The 13,449-nt window shown below is 43.3% G+C and overlaps 1 protein-coding gene across 1 annotated transcript in view; it reads right to left on the bottom strand.

The window, feature by feature from the left end:
• Positions 1 to 13,449, bottom strand: part of ITIH6 (inter-alpha-trypsin inhibitor heavy chain family member 6) — a 29,735-nt gene that overhangs the window by 7,903 nt on the left and 8,383 nt on the right. Inside the window, exons 3-8 of the mRNA XM_070935139.1 lie at positions 8,321 to 8,475; positions 5,312 to 5,422; positions 4,245 to 4,492; positions 3,259 to 3,428; positions 2,079 to 2,195; positions 632 to 803 (exon numbers count right to left, since the gene is read on the bottom strand). Of these exons, the coding sequence (XP_070791240.1) occupies positions 632 to 803; positions 2,079 to 2,195; positions 3,259 to 3,428; positions 4,245 to 4,492; positions 5,312 to 5,422; positions 8,321 to 8,475 (973 nt within the window). The remainder of the gene's footprint in view (positions 1 to 631; positions 804 to 2,078; positions 2,196 to 3,258; positions 3,429 to 4,244; positions 4,493 to 5,311; positions 5,423 to 8,320; positions 8,476 to 13,449) is intronic.

The following is a 13,449-nucleotide window of genomic DNA, read 5'->3' as shown; positions in this document are numbered from 1 at the left end:
TAGCAATATCTAGACACACACAGGTCTACCCCCCCACCCCTCCCTAGACTAAATGCATGGATTGATCCAGGTAGCTATAAACAGAAGTTCCTGGATCTGATCTTCTTGGAGAACAATCAAATTTTAGAATAACAGAATTGGAAGGGACCTTGGAGGTCTTCAAGTCCAACCCACTGCTTAGGCAGGAAATCCTAAACCATTTCAGACAAATGGTTGTCCAATCACTTTTTAAAAACTTCCAGTGTTGGAGCATTTACAACTTCTGGAGACAAGTTGTTCCACTGATTAATTGTTGTAACTGCCAGGAAATTTCTCCTTAGTTCTAAGTTGCTTCTCTCCTTGATTAGTTTCCACCCATTGCTTCTTGTCCTACCCTCAGGTGCTTTGGAGAATAGCTTGACTTCCTCTTCTTTGTGACAGCCCTTGAGATATTGGAACACTGCTATCATGTCTCCCTTAGAAAAGGATTTTATAAAAGGATTTTTAGCAGCAACCTTTAATGATGAACTCAAGGTTGTAAAAAATTGATAATTTTTCCACATGCAGAAATGGCTGTTCTTGCAATTATTTTTAGGATGCCTTCTATGTCACTCTCCTGCCCTGTCTCACAGATCTCCAGGCCAACACTTACATCCATCTGCTTCCATTTTGCTGACATAATCTTTGGCCCTCCGGATATTTTGAGTGGTGGCTTGGATGGATTGACTTGGCTTCCACACATTCACCGTGTCAGAAAAAGTAACAATGTTGAAATGGTCGTCTTGATGAAGATCACTTAGTATGACGTGCATAGCTTTCTTGATCTGTAAAACCAAGAAAAATTAGAGGTAGACTTGGATGGCCTTATTAGCAGAAATCTGACCTTTGAATCAGATCAATTGATGCCCAATATTGGCATTGAGCAAATGGAAATGTGCATTCTCCACCCTTTTTTAATTTAGGTGTTTACAAACGAAATGATATTATTCCAATGAATGTAAAATAACAAGTTATCTAAGCTTCCTAAGTATATTCTTTGTCAAACCTGAGCCTTAAGTCCTAGATAGTAGATGATGGACAAATGGATTGTAAAGTAGACTCTAGATTAGAAATTATATTTTGCATAAAATGACATGAGCAAAATTATATTTTGCATAAAACGACTTGGATTCAGATTGCATTTATCAGAAATCAGAAGGAGTCTGGTAGCACTTCCCTGATTAACAAATATTATTAAAAAACATAAGCTTTTCTTACCTGCAACTTACTTCATCTGACTGCTATGATCTTTGTCATTAGCAGAAATGCTGAAAGTAGCATTAGCTAATTTAGTCTATACTTTCTCTTCAATGACCTATTTCATTTCATGTTTCCACCAAGAATCCCTTTTCATCATTCCACACCCTTCTGTGACACCTGGATTGCACTCATTCAGCATGTTGCTTAAGCAATCATTCTTCCATTTTCATCATTTATTGGAGCTTAAATACAATATGTTATAATAACCAGCATCAACCCACATCCATAGCAAGCTAAATGATGGTAATTTATACTTTCTGACATTTTACTCTTTTATTAAATTAAACTCCCACCTCCCTAAATGTATGTGTTTACCTGCACTTCCTTGATGCTCTCTGAGCTTGCTTGTTGTTGTTTTTTTTTGCAGACGTTTCATTAAGGACTAGTACTGATGATGTTACCTAGTTTGGTTAATGAAACGTTTACAAGAAAACAAGCAAGCTCAGAGAGCACCAAGGACTCCTCATTTCAACCCTGAGCTACAGATATTCTCCTTTATCTACCTGCCCTTCATAAAATCAGACCACCTTCATTCACATCCTTTCTCTTGCTCCTAGATTTACAAACATGTAATATATCTAGTTTTACTTTTTTCATTTGTTAATTCATTTTCTTCACCGTTTACATGTCAAGCTACAATCTTCCCCACACCATGGGCATCGCCATTCAAGTCTGATTGGTCACTGAACAACCAGTTGTAACTTGAGGACCCCTTGTTTCTACTCCCTCTTTCTTAATTCTCTCTCTATTCTCTCCCCATCCTTCATTTGCCAGCCTCTGGGCAACTTGGGGCTGCTAACCTGTTTCAGCTTGGTGCCATACATGGAGCCACTGATGTCAATAACAAAGACCACATCCTTCTGCAAAAGGGGCATCCCCCTCGGGGCAAAGTAGTGAGCAAAGTAGCCATTGTAGATCTGCGAGAGAAAGAAAAAGATACCAAAGTGTAGAAATGACAGGGAAGATGTCCTTGCTGGTGGGGTGGCACTGGACAGGACAGGCAGGATTTGCTGAAACAAAGGAACATCTTTGGCCAATAAATTAGGCAAAGTTGGGTCCTCCTGGTACATCGGAGGTTACAGGCATTGGAGATGCCATGACTGGAAAAACTGATATAAAGGTCATAATTTTTGTCAATCCACATTTGGCTATAAATTTATACAGCTCAAAGCAAAACATCCATTTCTATCTTATACACCTCTCTGTTCAGTTGTTATTCATTTATTTGACTGGCCTTTCTCATATACACACACCCTCAGTTGTCCTTAGTGTGTCTTCAACATTGTTCTCAATTCTCTATAGTATATGCAATAACTAAATTGTAGATTTCCTTATATGCAGTTCGATATTAACCACAATATTGTACTCTGAATGTCCACAACTGCAAATACACCCTTGTACATATACAGCTATAGACTTTGGCATCCAGTAGAGCCTTTCAAAAATGTAACCTTTGGGGGGGGGAGGGAAGAAAATCAGGTTTCTAATCCTAACAGCTAACTCGTTTGATCCTTCTTCTGCCTCGCCTTTGATTGTGCCAAAAAGAAATTACACCACCAATATTCAGTGATTTTTGTTGCCAGAGTTCAGTGGCTTGACATTGGTGAGTATCAGGAGAAAAAAAAAAAGTTTCAAAGTCTACATACAGCTCTCGGGGTCTCCATCCAGATTTATATAGAGATGATATATTTTTTCTACAGATTGCAGCTTTCCTCTTTTATTGGAAAAGAACTTTATTCTACCTACCTCTGAGCTTCCAGGTATTTGATTCAGGAACATTGGCCTAAATGGACGCAGAGTTTGCTCCAGTGGGGGAGTTCTTATGTTCCCACAACACTTTTCTTGGATTGCTCTATATCATCCTATCTTGCTTCCATTTTTTAAGACTATCTTGATACCCAGAGTGTTCCTTTTATTCTATTTATTCTATAATTATATAATTTTCCATTTATTATATGCTCGTGTAGCCTCTCCCCTAACCTGTACGTCTCCTGCAACATCTGGCATGGCCACATCATACTGCACCACAAAATCACCCACGATTCCCGAGCTGGAGAAGGCTTCCTGTTCTCGGAGGGTTGGGGTGAAGACAATCCAAGCGCACTGCCGTCCTTTCTCGACTCGTGTTGATGGTGGCATATCGGCTTCACCTGAGAAGACAGAACAGCAGATTTATTAGTGGGGTCAAGAGTTTCCTCAGATCATGCAGGAATTAATTGATGTAGAGGTGACTTGGCCTGCCTTGGTGTCATTTCACTTCAAGGCTTTTCACTCAAGTCACTTCAGACCTTCTACAGCTACTCATTGAATCAAGAGAGAAGTCACGCAAGACACGGGCATGTGTGGATGATTCCTCAAGTCTTGGGGAATCATAGGACAGCAGCCAGGATTACAGATACCACCACCCCTTCTCATGACACTTGAGCAGAACGTAGACTCTCTGGGATGCCTGTTTACTTCCTGGGATCCTTCCAAATGAGGAGATGGGGACGTAAAAGCTTAAGCAACACAGATGAGGTTCGAATGTTGTAACTAAAGTGAATGCTAAAGTTATTATGAATGGAGTTAGGAGGCTTTGTAAGCTGGTAGGTAATCAAATCTTTATCTAAACCTGGGTAGGTATCCATAAGAGGAGGGACTGCACTGAGCCACAGCAGAGTCATTGAAAGCGAGACAGTAAGCTAAGAGAGTGCTAAACTCCTGATGACTGTATGGACAACAATCCCATGTAACTTTCTCTGTAATAATACAGAATAGCTTGCCACTCTCTTCCCTTCTTCAGGATAATTTTTAACTTTTCTTAGTTTAACCCATAAGCCTGGGATTTTCCTGATCCAAAGTTGCTTAGCTTTTGAAGGACCACCTATTATGAAACTTTGCTGCTCTTCAAAATTGAAATGCAAATATATTTCTTTGTGATTCTGGACCACAGCTCCACTTATCTGAGGAGAAGGATGAACTCATACCTTGAAGAGTATTGGTCATCAGTCGAGTTGTGCGAAGGGGCAAGACCTGGACATGGTCGATGCCAGTTCTCTCAGAGATGCTCACTTCTACTGTGAGGTTCTTCACCAACTGCTGGGGACGGATGCTGATAGCTTGCTGATACTTCCCCAAATGACGCTGAAGCAATTCTTCATAGGTCAGCTCAAAGGCCACCTTTCCTCCTGCTTCCACACTGGTGGACATTCTGAATTTTTCTATTTCTCGATCCCTAAGAAATAGTGAAACGTGTTGTTCAGTATGATGCTGTTTGCCAGCTGGTGTTCTACCCCAGCTACGGACCCCAAAGAACGCAGCACACACAAAGGCTGTACAAACCTTAGTTTACTAAATTTAATCAGTCTTTTTCAAACAAAGGCTGTTAATTAACTTTTTTAACAGCCTACAAGAATCCAAAGAATAAATAATCGTAATCTTATTATGATTGGCAGAAAGCCCAGAAGCAATTTGCAGGAAGTTGATAAGAGAACTAAGATCAAGACGAAGGAGAGTGAACAAAGTTGTTCCCTGCAAATTGCCTCAGTCGTTGTCCTTCCTTAAATAAGCTAAGGGAGTGGCCAATTAGCCCCAAGCCTTACTCTCGAGGAGACCTCTTCCTGAGGAGCCACTCCTGCCTTTTGGCAGCTCTGTGCGCCCATGCATCGAGAAGAGGCTCCTCCTCTTCTTCCTCTTCACTTATAGGAGCTTCTGGAAGTTCTGAAGGCCCTGGCTCAATCCTCGCCTCTGGCACCACATCTTCTCCAGCCTCCTCATTGTCTCACTCGAGTGCCAGCTGCACAGGCTGCTGGCGCAGCATCACACCAGCCTCCTCGCTGTCGGAATCAGCTACTAGCTGCACAGGCCACTGACGGGCCACAACAGCTGGCAGAGCAACTCATTCTACACCATCCCTCTGCCTGTGACAAAGCTGCCAATCTTCCCGTTCATAGAATTTTCCCTCCATCCCACCCCATTTCCACCCCATCTTAGTGGCTATCTCTGGAGGAAGGTCTAAGACAAGAAGAGGCCGAATTCTTCGCGAGGCTCTTACTTGGTGCCCACATGAGCTGCTGTCCTTCCCTGCCTGCGGGCTTCCTCATACATCTTCTTAGCTTGGTGCTTTTCTTTCACTTCAGCCACATAGATCTTCTCATTCATGGTTCTAGTGCATTGGAACAGAACAAGAAACATCTGCCATCAAATCTCCTTTCCACTTTGGCCCTGAGCACAGAGAACATCACAAGAAATATTTTTTTTAAGCTATAGCTTTTTTTATTATTATTATAACTACAACCAGGATGCCCACATTGCTGTTGCCTTCTGCCTCTGCTTGCTCTAGTTTCTTAAAAATGCCCCCCTCTGGGACCAGAGACCTGGCATCCATTTTTAGTAGCTTCCAGGACCAGCCCTGGTCTCTAATGCTTTAAAGAGCAGAGAGGTGATGCCATTTTAGATTTCAGCTTGGAAGAGGAAGCAAAGGCAGGAAGGGTTATTTTGGAAGCAGGGAAAATGAGTTTCACGGCATGTTCCTGGATATCTTCAAGATTCAACCGCAAAGCCCAAATGCATTGCTGGAGCACATGTTTTTATAATGATGAGACAAAAGTGGGTGTCCGTACAGAACCGTCACATGAACTGGGACCTGCAATAATAGGGCAGACTTACTGCTGGCAACCCTCCCCCTCCGCAAATAGCAGCACCCCAACTTTGTGAGTTTAAATGAAATGCTAAGAGGATTTTTTTTTTTTAACTTTGGAATAAAAATGACACTGAGTTTCCAATATGTTAGGATTAAGGATATGGATTTTTGGACCACAAAATGGTATTTAGCACCTCATAGTCATCTGGATTTTGTAGCCCAATCCTAGCAGCCTCCATTCCCCCTCCCACCCCCACTGCAAATCCATCTATTGTGGTTAGGAATCAGTCTTGCTTGCCAAGGTAGTGAAGGAAAACAAACTTTCCAAAGCCTCAGGAACAAGCTGTGCCTATCTTCCTAATGGGTACCCAGAAGAGTAAAAAATGGCACCAAGCAACTTTGCCATTTCTACCAAAACCTTTGCTCTTCTTGGGTTTTTTTGGTCAATTCTTTAAACATACGTATAAATATATTGTCCTCAGCCTGATTGATGCACCTACACATGAACGAATGTACATGTGTATTCCCTGCTTCAATATGATTTTGAATTGGTGTCTAAAATAGTCTATGTACAGTAGAGAGTGTATATAATAATCACAGGAATCCAGTCCTAACTACAATGAGGCTAAATGATGACATGCGTATCATGACATTATGTCCCAAAGGTGCTTTTTCAGGAGGCAACTGGACTTTCTTGTTTTTTCTTTTGAAGACATTTCGCTTCTCATCCAAGAAGCTTCTTCAGCTCTGACAGGATAGTGGGGAATGGGAGTCCCCATCCATGACCTGGATGATTGAGAATCTCTACAGATCATGACATTACAATGCAAGCTCTGCCCTTGATACTGTGTTGCGATGTTAGATTATAGGTAGTCCTCGATTTACAACCACAATCGAGTCCTGTTGCTAAGCGAGACAGTTGTTAAATAAGTTTTGCTGCATTTTACAACCTTCTTGCCCCAGTTGTTCAGTGAATCATTACAGTTATTAAGTTATTAACACCATTGTTAAATGAACCTGGCTTCCCCATTGACTTCCCTTGTCAGAAGGTTGCAAAAGCTGATCAGATAACCCCAGGACACTGCAACCGTCATAAATATGAGTCAGTTGCCAAGTATTCGAATTTTGATCATGTGACCATGGGGATGCCACAATGGTCATAAGCAGGGATGGGTTCTACTTACCTTTACTACCGGTTCGCAACGGGATCACGCACGCATGCGCAGATCGCCAATGACAACATCCAGGGCGGTGGGCGGGGCTTCCCACCGGTTTTACTACCAGTTCTTGCAAACCAGTCCGAACCGGTGGCAACCCACCACTGGTCATAAGTCCAAAAAATTGTCATAAATCACTTTTTCAATACCATTGTAACTTTGAACAGTCACTAAATGAATGTTCGTAAGTCAACGACTATCTGTATTACCAGTGCCATCCATGGAACGGCTCAACGCCTGCAAGATACAGATGTAGCATTGTAATAGGAGTCCATCTCTTTTCTCTAAGCAGTGAAGTCACACCCATGTGTGACTTCACTGTATATGGAGAGCTGGGGCTTTGATCACAACACTGCACCTACCAGATTTTGATTTCTCCCCTCTAATTAACCATGCAAATAACGTGTTCAATTGTTGCCTGGCATTGTAAACTCTTACCTCTTCCAGAGAGAGAGATAAGTCACCAACTACACAGGTGGTTGCTTAAAGAGCTGTTCCTAAACAGTCCCAGTTCTAGGACTTTGAAGCTGTTCATTTTTATTTACATACAAACCCTTTTGGTGGAGGCTTCTGCTCAATTTGCCAAGTTTTAGCCCAGTTTCATCTGCAGATGGTAACGGGTAATACTGCTTGCTATCTTGTTGTGAACAGTAAGCTTTACTATCTGCTAATCAACTGACTGCTTATTTATACAACTATAATTGTCATGGCTCCTACTGCTACCACCGTCCCCCCTCTTCTTTTAGTTTTTAGCAATTTTTTTACAAGAGGTTGCTCATTAGGACTGCCATGCATGAGCTGCAAAATTATGGATAATCACTAGGTTACAAAAATATTTCTACAGAGATCACTCTTTGCTCCCATCTATCAGAGTTTTTTTTAACAACATAATAGCTTTATTCCTCACTGTAACTCCCTGAACAATAGTTCATGCAAGATTCACTGGAACAGCAGTGTATTCAATGTATGTACTATTTGCAGTAGAGGTTATTTTTTCTGCAGATTATGTTCTGTACAGAACATTAATAAAAATGTCCACTGAATGGGCCTTGGCTGAATCTATTCAACATATAAAGATCGTTTACTATTCGTTCATCTAACACAGCATTGCCTTCTTCTCAATGGTAAAAGTTGTCAAGTAATTCAAACAAAGAGCATCTCCATTCAAAGAATATACTGATGTCTTTCCCTGGCCTAGACTCACATAGTAAAGTTGGAGATGAAGGCAGAACGGGGCAGATCCAAGTCAAAGGTAGCTTCTTTGGCTTCAGGATGAGGGTTACTCATGGAAATCCACACTCGTGTGGAGGCATAGCGGGACACAATCGTCGCACGCACAAAGAAACTGGAAATGATGAGCTGAGGAGAGAAATGATAAAGTTGGTCAGAAAATGGTCCAAAACATCCATTCAGCCTTCAGCATGAAACTTGAGAGAATTCTCTAAATCATTTTGAAGACTAGGTGGAGAATCGCAGAAACAACCCTAAGAATGATTCAAACAGGGAAGGCCCCTCAGACTGTTTATATGTGGAGTCCCAATTCCACTGAATACAGCAGTACCCTGAAATACCAGGTTACCTGTGGAACCATCTTTCCCTAAGAACATCTACTAGTACTACCAGATTAGATAGGAATCACATTCCTAGTTCCTTCCCTTAAACATTGTCACATTATGGAAGCTAGGAAAGGTGCCTTTTTTGTAGCTGTCCTATGCCCTACGGCAGGGGTCACCAACCTTGGCAACTTTAAGACTTGTGGACTTCAACTCTCAGAGTTCCTCAGCCAGCTGGAAGTTGAAGTCCACAAGTCTTAAAGTTGCCAAGGTTGGAGACCCCTGCCCAATGGAACACTCTGGCCCCTGAGCAGGCCTCTACTTTCCTAGCCTTCCGAAAAGCCCTGAAGACCTGGTTTTAAGCCCAGATGCTAGGATAGGATGAGGTGACTGCACGTTGGAAGCGTAACTTGGTTTTTGTTTTTAATGTTTATGGTTTGAATAGTTCTATTATGGTTTTATTTATATCATTTTATTACTGATATTGGTTTAATTCTTGATTGGAAGACACCCAGAGTTTGGTATAAAATGAGCAACTATATAAATGTTACTAATAAATAAATGCATGTAGTGTGGATGAAGAAAGCACCTAGAATTGTGGTGAAAATAGACTGATTAATATATGAATTGACTACTGATGATCAAGTTCACTTTCAAAATTGGATACTCACAGATTGAACTCAGAGGGAAAGATTCCTGTAATGGTTTCCATTTTTCTTCATTCTTTCATATCCTCTCGAGAAATCCACTTAAACAAAGGAACATTCACATACACATGCTCTGTTCCCACAACATGCTTAATTAGGTCAATGACAGCAATGCTTGTGCATTATGGGATAAACACAGAGTTACCCTGCTTGGTTGTATGAAGGGAATCTGTGTAATCCCAGTCAGTTAAGCCTTTTTGGCCACCTAAATCCTCCAAGAAAAAGAGCCAGAGAAAGAATGGATGGAAAAAGCAAATCTCTTTTTGTTAGAAACTGGATCTAGCCCAATAACTCAAAGACAGACTCCAATTCTTTTCTGTAGTTTTATTGTTGATCTGTTGGTACTGGAGGTCACTGACCTTGTACCTTTCTCTTTCAGGTATACATCTGGAATCAACTGTGGAACATGTGGTTGGACCTTTTGTACCCAGGAGGAGGGGCTAAGAGGTAAGGAGTGGTTACAGGGATTATGGGATATGTGGTTAGTTAACCCTTGAAGGTCCGGGTGGTCAGGGAGATGTAGTAGTTAGGCATTTATTATGACAAAACCCCCTCTAAATGCCTAACTGGGTACCTGGGGCAATGTTTGCATACATACAGGAAATACACAAGTACAGGCATGAATTACAAGCAAACACGCATTTTTGACATTAGGTAAGCATGTTGTTTATGTGGTAGGGGTTTAGTGAGAATATCTGCTGTTTGCTCCTCTGTGTCACAGTGTACTGCTCTAATGAAGCCTATCTCTGAAAACTGCCTGACGTGTTTGTATTTAATGTCAATGTGCCTAGAACGCTGACCTATGGCATCGGCCCTAGAGATCTCTATTGCTGCTTTGTTGTCTTCGTGGATAACTATTGGATATGAGGGTTCAGCCCAGATGTCGCAGAGCAGGTCATCGAACCATACTAAATTGTTTGCGGCCTTTGATAGGCAGACAAATTCTGCTTCCGTAGTTGATGTGGCCACCAGTTTTTGCTTTCCAGTGTACCAATGGATGGGGCAATTGTTGAGTAGTAGCACGTAGCCAGAGGTGCTTTTTCTGCACCCTATGTCCCCAGCCCAGTCAGCGTCAGCATAGCAGGTTAGCTTTGGTTTCTCGGATGTTTCTGGTTCTAGGCAGAGTAGGGCATCCGCACTGAATTTTAGGTATCTGAGTAGTCTTTTTATGGCGTTCCAGTGTGTTAACGTGGGCTTGCTTACATGCCTGGACAGTAGATTGACGGCTAAGGCGATGTCGGGCCTGGTCCAGTTGGATATGTACAGCAGTGACCCTATCGTTGATCTATACAATTTGTTGTCTGTGAAAGGTTCAGATTCCTCATACATGGTCTTCAGGAACTCAGGCTGCATGGGGGTCTCGCTGGGTTTTGCTTCGGACATGTTGCATTTGGACAGCAGCTCGATGATCTTTTCTCTCTGGGAGAGGCGGAAGCCCTTGTTGGTTTTCATCACTTGGACCCCTAGGTATCTGTCAATCTTTCCAAGTGACTTTAGGGAGAAGTGGCTACCCAGGTCAGTGGCGAACTTGTCACATCTGTCCTTGTGTTTGCTGATGTACAAGATGTCGTCCACGTAAACGAGCACACCCTCGAATGTGTTGTTTTCTCTCCTCGTAAAGAAGCATTTGTCGGCTGAGGTGGCCTCGAAGCCCATGGATCTGAGTGCCTTGGCCAGGCAGTCATACCACCTTTTGCCTGACTGCTTGAGCCCGTACAGGCTTTTGTTCAGCAGCCAGGTTTCGTCCTCGCCTTTGTTGTACCCAGGCGGCGCTTTGACGTATATTTCTTTATCCAGCTCGGCGTGTAAGTACGCTGTTTGTACGTCGAACTGGAAGACCTCCAAGCCCAGGATGGTGGCCACCACCAGGGCGCTTTTGACGCTTTCCGCCCTGACGGTTGGCGAGTAGGTGTCTGTATAGTCTTCGGGGTATCTTTGGGCGAAACCCTGCGCGACTAGTCTTGCCTTGTATAGGACCTTGTTGTCCTCTAATGTCTTAACCCTGAACACCCATTTGGTTCCTATTGGTTTTTTTTCTTCTGGAACTTGGGCAGGTGAGTATACCTGGAGGTTCCTTAGGCTTTCCATCTCCTTCTCCATGGCAGACATCCATTTTTCTTTTTCTTCCTGGGGGAGCCCGAGGATGTCTTCATATGAGCTGGGCGTGAAATGGGTGTCGTGGATGGTCATGACGTAGTCCTCTAACTTCTTTGGTAGCTTGTTTCTGGTTCCTCTGACTGGCCTGCTGGGGGTTGGCTCGGTTTCCTGCATGTTGTCTGCCTCATTGTCCGTCAGGTCATCTATCTTCAGTGAGGGGTGTCCTTCTTTCCAACCTTTGACGCTTGCCTTGCGATGGTTGGCTTTGTGCCCTGTGACCTCTCTGACCTCCCTTTCCCCTTGGTCATGCTCGAATGTGACCCTATTGGTTGGGATGTCATTGGAGTGTACCCTCGACCAGTTTGCGTTTTCGTGGAAACTGGCTGATCTGGAAACCACAAAACGGTTATTGTTGTCGACAAATCTGTAGCCCTTTGTGCCCGGTTCGTAACCCACGAACCTTAACCTTTTTGATAATTTCTCCCCCTTTCTTCTTAGCTGCCTGGGAATGTGGACATCAGCTGGGGCGCCAAATATGTGTAAGTGAGCAATGTTGGGCTTTCTGTTGTATAGCATCTCGTATGGCGTCTTATTGATAGAGCTTGACCACAGTCTATTCAGGGTGTAATTGGCGTAGTGTAATGCCTCTGACCAGAAATGCTGCCCCATCCCAGCATCCTCCAGGGCGCACCTCATCATGGTTTGCAACACCCCGTTTTTTCTCTCTGAGACTCCATTTTGGAATGGGGAGAAAGGTGAAGAGGTGTAATGCGCTATGCCCTGCTCCCTCAGCCACCTTGTGAATTCTTTGGCCATGAACTCTGAGCCCCTATCAGTCATTATCTGCCTTATTCTCATGTTGTGTTGCATATCTACTCTCCTGTGGAATTCTTTAAACCTTTGGAATACTTCATTTTTGTGTCTGAGGGAGTAGACGTACCCGTATCTGGTGTAGTCATCTACAATCGTGAGGAAGAATCGCTTCCTATGTCCTACAGAGGGTTTCATTGGCCCTACCAAGTCCATATGCACCAATTGGAAGGGGTATTCCGTGGTTCGTTTGGATCCCCTGGGGATGGCCTTAACCTTGATCTTGGAACGCTTACAAACTGAACACTCCAAGTAGTTTTCGCAGTTCTTTACTTTGAGACCCTCGGTACATTCCGTCATTTTCTTTACAATGGGGAAGCTTATGTGTCCCAGTCTCCTGTGGAGGAGGTGGGCGCAGTTATCATGTAATGGCTTGCCGATAGATACAGACTTGTTTGTCTTCTCATGGCTACATCCTGCCTCCTGCTGCACCCCCTCTGTTTCTGGATACTTATCTACCCTGTGGTTTGTGCTGGTATCAATGCCTTCTTCCTCCCTTGCGTTGGGTGTGAAGTAGGGAAGTCCCTCGTGTATGGTTACCTTTCCTATCTCTTTCCCTTGCTTGATCAAGTGTGCCTTTCCATCTTTAAATTTTATTTCTATATTTGTGTCTCGTGTTAGCCTTGTGATGGCTAGCACATTGTGGGGAATCTCTGGTATGTACAGTACTTCTTTTAAGTCCCCTACCTGTGTGATGTGTACATTTCCTTTCCCCACTACTCTGACCTTGCTTTGGTTTGCCACCTTTATTTCTGAGTCTATTTCTGTGAGTGAGTCTAGCAGCTCTGGGTTACAGGTAGTGTGACTTGTGGCCCCTGAATCTAGAAGCCATGAGTTTCTCTCTATCTTATGTTTGTCATTTGGGTCATCGTGCCTGATCCCGTACATGGAGCCAGAGCTACTCTCCCTGGAGTGGTCTCTGCGCTCGTGGTGTTTCCTGGGGTTGGGTGACCACCCTCGCCCCCTTTCCTTTGGGTACCTGCGTTCAGGTGACCTTCCCCCTCTACTGTCGTGCTGTCCCCTATCCCTATGGTTCCTGGGACAATCCTTCTTTAAGTGGTTCCTCGATCCACAAGAATAACATTCTGAGGTATCCCTGGCCCTAT

This window comes from Pituophis catenifer, unplaced genomic scaffold (genome assembly GCF_029215685.1).
Source record: "Pituophis catenifer annectens isolate HBS135680 unplaced genomic scaffold, rPitCat1.0.hap2 SCAF_2, whole genome shotgun sequence".
NCBI lineage: Eukaryota > Metazoa > Chordata > Lepidosauria > Squamata > Colubridae > Pituophis > Pituophis catenifer.
The sequence above is the reverse complement of the archived record's forward strand: the minus strand, read 5'-3'. Positions and strand labels throughout refer to the sequence as shown.